The 3,413-nt window shown below is 41.6% G+C and overlaps 1 protein-coding gene across 3 annotated transcripts in view; it reads right to left on the minus strand.

The window, feature by feature from the left end:
* LOC107726381 (microprocessor complex subunit DGCR8-like) overlaps window positions 1-2,335 on the minus strand; it is a 10,684-nt gene extending 8,349 nt beyond the window's left edge. The window contains exons 1-3 of one of the 3 annotated variants that reach the window (XM_016535936.1): window positions 2,203-2,335; window positions 637-1,638; window positions 151-313 (exon numbers count right to left, since the gene is read on the minus strand). In XM_016535936.1, the coding sequence (XP_016391422.1) occupies window positions 151-313; window positions 637-1,332 (859 nt within the window). In that variant the 5' untranslated portion in view covers window positions 1,333-1,638; window positions 2,203-2,335. Of the gene's footprint in view, window positions 1-150; window positions 314-636; window positions 1,639-1,722; window positions 2,172-2,202 lie in introns of those variants that run through there. The other 2 variants (XM_016535938.1, XM_016535937.1) reach the window with 2 other exon arrangements.
* Between the last annotated feature and the right edge of the window lie 1,078 nt (window positions 2,336-3,413).

Genomic DNA, 3,413 nt, shown 5'->3' on the forward strand with positions numbered 1-3,413 from the left:
AACTATAACTGGTTTGAAAAGACCCATCATCTTTGTGTAGTTATGTAATGTCAGGACATCTTAAGTTTTAACATTTTAACAGTGTGGCAACAGTGATTATAATTTCCAGTCAAACTTTCTATGAGTTAACCAAGAGTTTCTGAGGCTCACTCTTAAGAACCGTCTTAATTTTGGTCATCATGGGCTGAACTCCGGCCTCGCCATCTGAATGGTGATCACTGTCTCCAGTGTACTTGTCTTCAGCCAGACGCCTCTTCTTGGGCATAGGCATGCCTTCCTCCAGCAGGGCATCTACATCATTGTCAAAGTCCTCCTGGAAGAGTAGGTGGGTTAGTAACTGGCTGCCACTGACACTTCATCAACTAAATGTACGGCAAGATTTGAATCAAGCCCATTTTGTGAGCTGTAATTCAAATCTTCTTCGAATGGACCACCTTGTTACACCCCAGAATCCTTCCTGATGAATAAAGGACACATACTCTATTTCTGGTAGATGCACATTTCAGGAGATGTTTTGAATCATGGCATTTATAGGTTTAGGTGGCTTTAATTAGCCTACATTACAACATAATGTTTCAACTTGAACAAAGAAAATGACCAAAATCAAAGAGGGCATAACAAGACCATGCATTTTACCTCATAGGAGTAATTCAGGTCCTCCTCGTGCGCTTGCTCCTGCTGAACTATCATCTGAGACCTGAAACCACTCTGTTCTCCGTCTTCCGCTTCCAGAAAGTTCTCGCTGAAATCTTCCAGGTCATCCAAGACGGCAAACTCAACCTTGTTCTCCTGCTCTGTCTCCAGCTCTTCGCTGTTTCTAGCTAACCCTAAGGTACCAGTGCTCATGGTCGAGCTGCCCGGCACACTTCTCTGCTGTAAAGAATCATGCAATTCACCATTCAGGCCCTCTAGGCTCTGATCTTCATCGCTAACCTGCCCCAAACCAGTGTACAACACCTCCCTGTCTTTGCTCTTACTGCTGTCTGAGAAACTGACGCTGATCTTTACATCTTTGAGGAGTTTGAGATCAGGTAAGAACTTTGTAACTGGGGGAGCATGGCGAGCGGTTCTAGGGCACGTGGCCATGGAGTCAGGACTACCTGATGGGTGACTACTAACGGACAATGTGCGCTTGTTGAGGAGGAGCTGTTCATCCCTGTCCACTGCTGGGGTGTGTTGGTGTCCATCACCACCAGAGCTAACGTCCATTTCCTCTGCGTCACTGGACGTTTGCAGGGGAGGTGGTGGAGGTGCTTTACTGTAATCATTCCCCGCCAATACTGCGTCTGGTGGCTCCAATGGGAGGGGAGGTAAAATCTCAGTGACATCCATGTTTAATTTCTTAAAAAGAGCTATATTAAAAACCTAAGAGAATGCAAGTGGGAAGGGATCTGCCTAATTTAGCTAAAACATTGCAGCCCTAATACATGCATGAATATTACACAGCTCAAGACACCTATTTAACAATATTCATGTACATGGTTGAATATGCTAAGCTGACTACATTGTTCTTTTCATTAATGTAGACAGCTTTTTAGAAATCACTGTCTCAATTATTGGAAATCACAATGCATTCAGCTTAAACGTTGCCCACATCTAAGCACGGTCCATCCTGGGAGGCCAGATCCTCTGTCGGCGCTGAAAGAAAGAGAAAAAGAAATCAAGATGCATTCAAAGAACACTACAGAACTGGATCTAAATGGTAAAACCTCTCAGATGCACCTTTTATTTCCCAAAACTCACAAATGCATGCCACAGAAATCAGTATTAATACAACTGATGAATTGTTCATTTGCATGTCGAGATTAAAATTGGTTGCTGTTGCTAAATAAACCGTCAGCAAATAAACACTGTATTTGTAGAATTTCATAATGAACTATAAACTCTGAAGGCCTTTGCTAATTGGTCGGCTAGGAGAAACGGAAGTCAATATGTTACATCTCATCACGCAGACATTAAAAACTGCAATTTTGTGTCTCATCACTGGTTTTTAAAGCAATTATGTGCGCGCTTTTTGTTTTGTTTAGCAAAAACTGATCTATGATTCGATTAGATAGCCCGTGTTAGCCGAAATAAGGAGCTGTGTGCGGCAACCAAACCTTCTCAACCGAACCACGCGTGAATCAGCTTAATGTCGACAGGAGTAAATATCAGCGTGCTTTCTGCAAATTATTCTCTTCCTCACCTCAATTAATTACTCACCTAACAACACAAATGCTCTACGAAAGACTGCATGCAATCAAAGGGGTTTTCCGTTTATTGGTTTCAGATGGCCGTCTCCCCTCTCCGCCATCTTCACCGCAGCGCAGCATCAGGGGATCTGAATGAACACGCCTCTCACCCGGTGTCTACGTTCGTGTGATTGGACCAACATGATTCCGTTTTTACTGAAATTTGCTTCAGATGTGAAAGATTTGAAACAATTAATTTGTTGCATGGCTTGGTGAAATAATATGCTACACCACATCATTAGCAGGAATTATCAGATATTGGATAATCTCGCTTCTGATGTCATTTACACGCACTGTAGAATTAGTTATATGATCACATGAGTGCATGAATGCACAGCGACAGCACTGGCATGTACTTTGTATGAGTATTTATGTCTCGGTTTACAGTTGTTAAAGAAAGCATATTTAGTGGGTACGTCTATTACAAGTTTTTCTTGCTAAATGCAAAAAGCACGAAACGGAAATAAGGCGGAATATGTCAGCTATGTACGACTCTTGAACGAATCGCTTGCTTTTGAGTCGAATCTTTTCAATGAATCGGTTGACCAAGAGACATCTTTAGGGCAGGCTTGTTCGGCCCTGTCCCAAATGACACACTTCACGTGCATTTGTCATGTTGCGGTCTTACAATGGCCAAATTGCATTATAAAATAAATAATACAAGCTTGTGTGTGTGTGTGTAGAATATAAAAAGCAATTCGCTTTTATGTTAACATACACAGAATCCGATAAGGCAGTGTCATTTGTTACTGAAACCCGTTACTCCTCTACAGTGCCGTGCACAGACATGAGGGGCAGTGGCCCAAACCAAAAAAGGGGCACTAGGGGGGTGGGTGCTTGTTAATACAAATTATCCAGTTGTTACAAATCTAAAATTAATAGAGAAGACAGCACACTCTGTAATAATTTCAGACTTTATTGTAGATGTTTTGATAAGAATGGGCTCTCCCTCACTCTCTGAGCCTGCTTCTGCCTCATCTTCAATTGAAGTAGGGGAGAGAGCTTTTCATCGCATTATAATCAGATATATATTTCCACCTGTAGTCCCTAATTGCCAACAAACTCTCTGTTTAGTCTGTTTTTAGGAAGGCTACAACTTTAGTGTTCAACATATTGTTTCAGAAATACAAACAATTAAATATTGAAATTTAAACTTCATTTGGTTGGTTTTATGTTGTTAAA

This window comes from Sinocyclocheilus rhinocerous, unplaced genomic scaffold (assembly GCF_001515625.1).
Source record: "Sinocyclocheilus rhinocerous isolate Xijiao unplaced genomic scaffold, SAMN03320098_v1.1 scaffold2050, whole genome shotgun sequence".
In the NCBI taxonomy this organism is placed as follows: Eukaryota; Metazoa; Chordata; class Actinopteri; order Cypriniformes; family Cyprinidae; genus Sinocyclocheilus; species Sinocyclocheilus rhinocerous.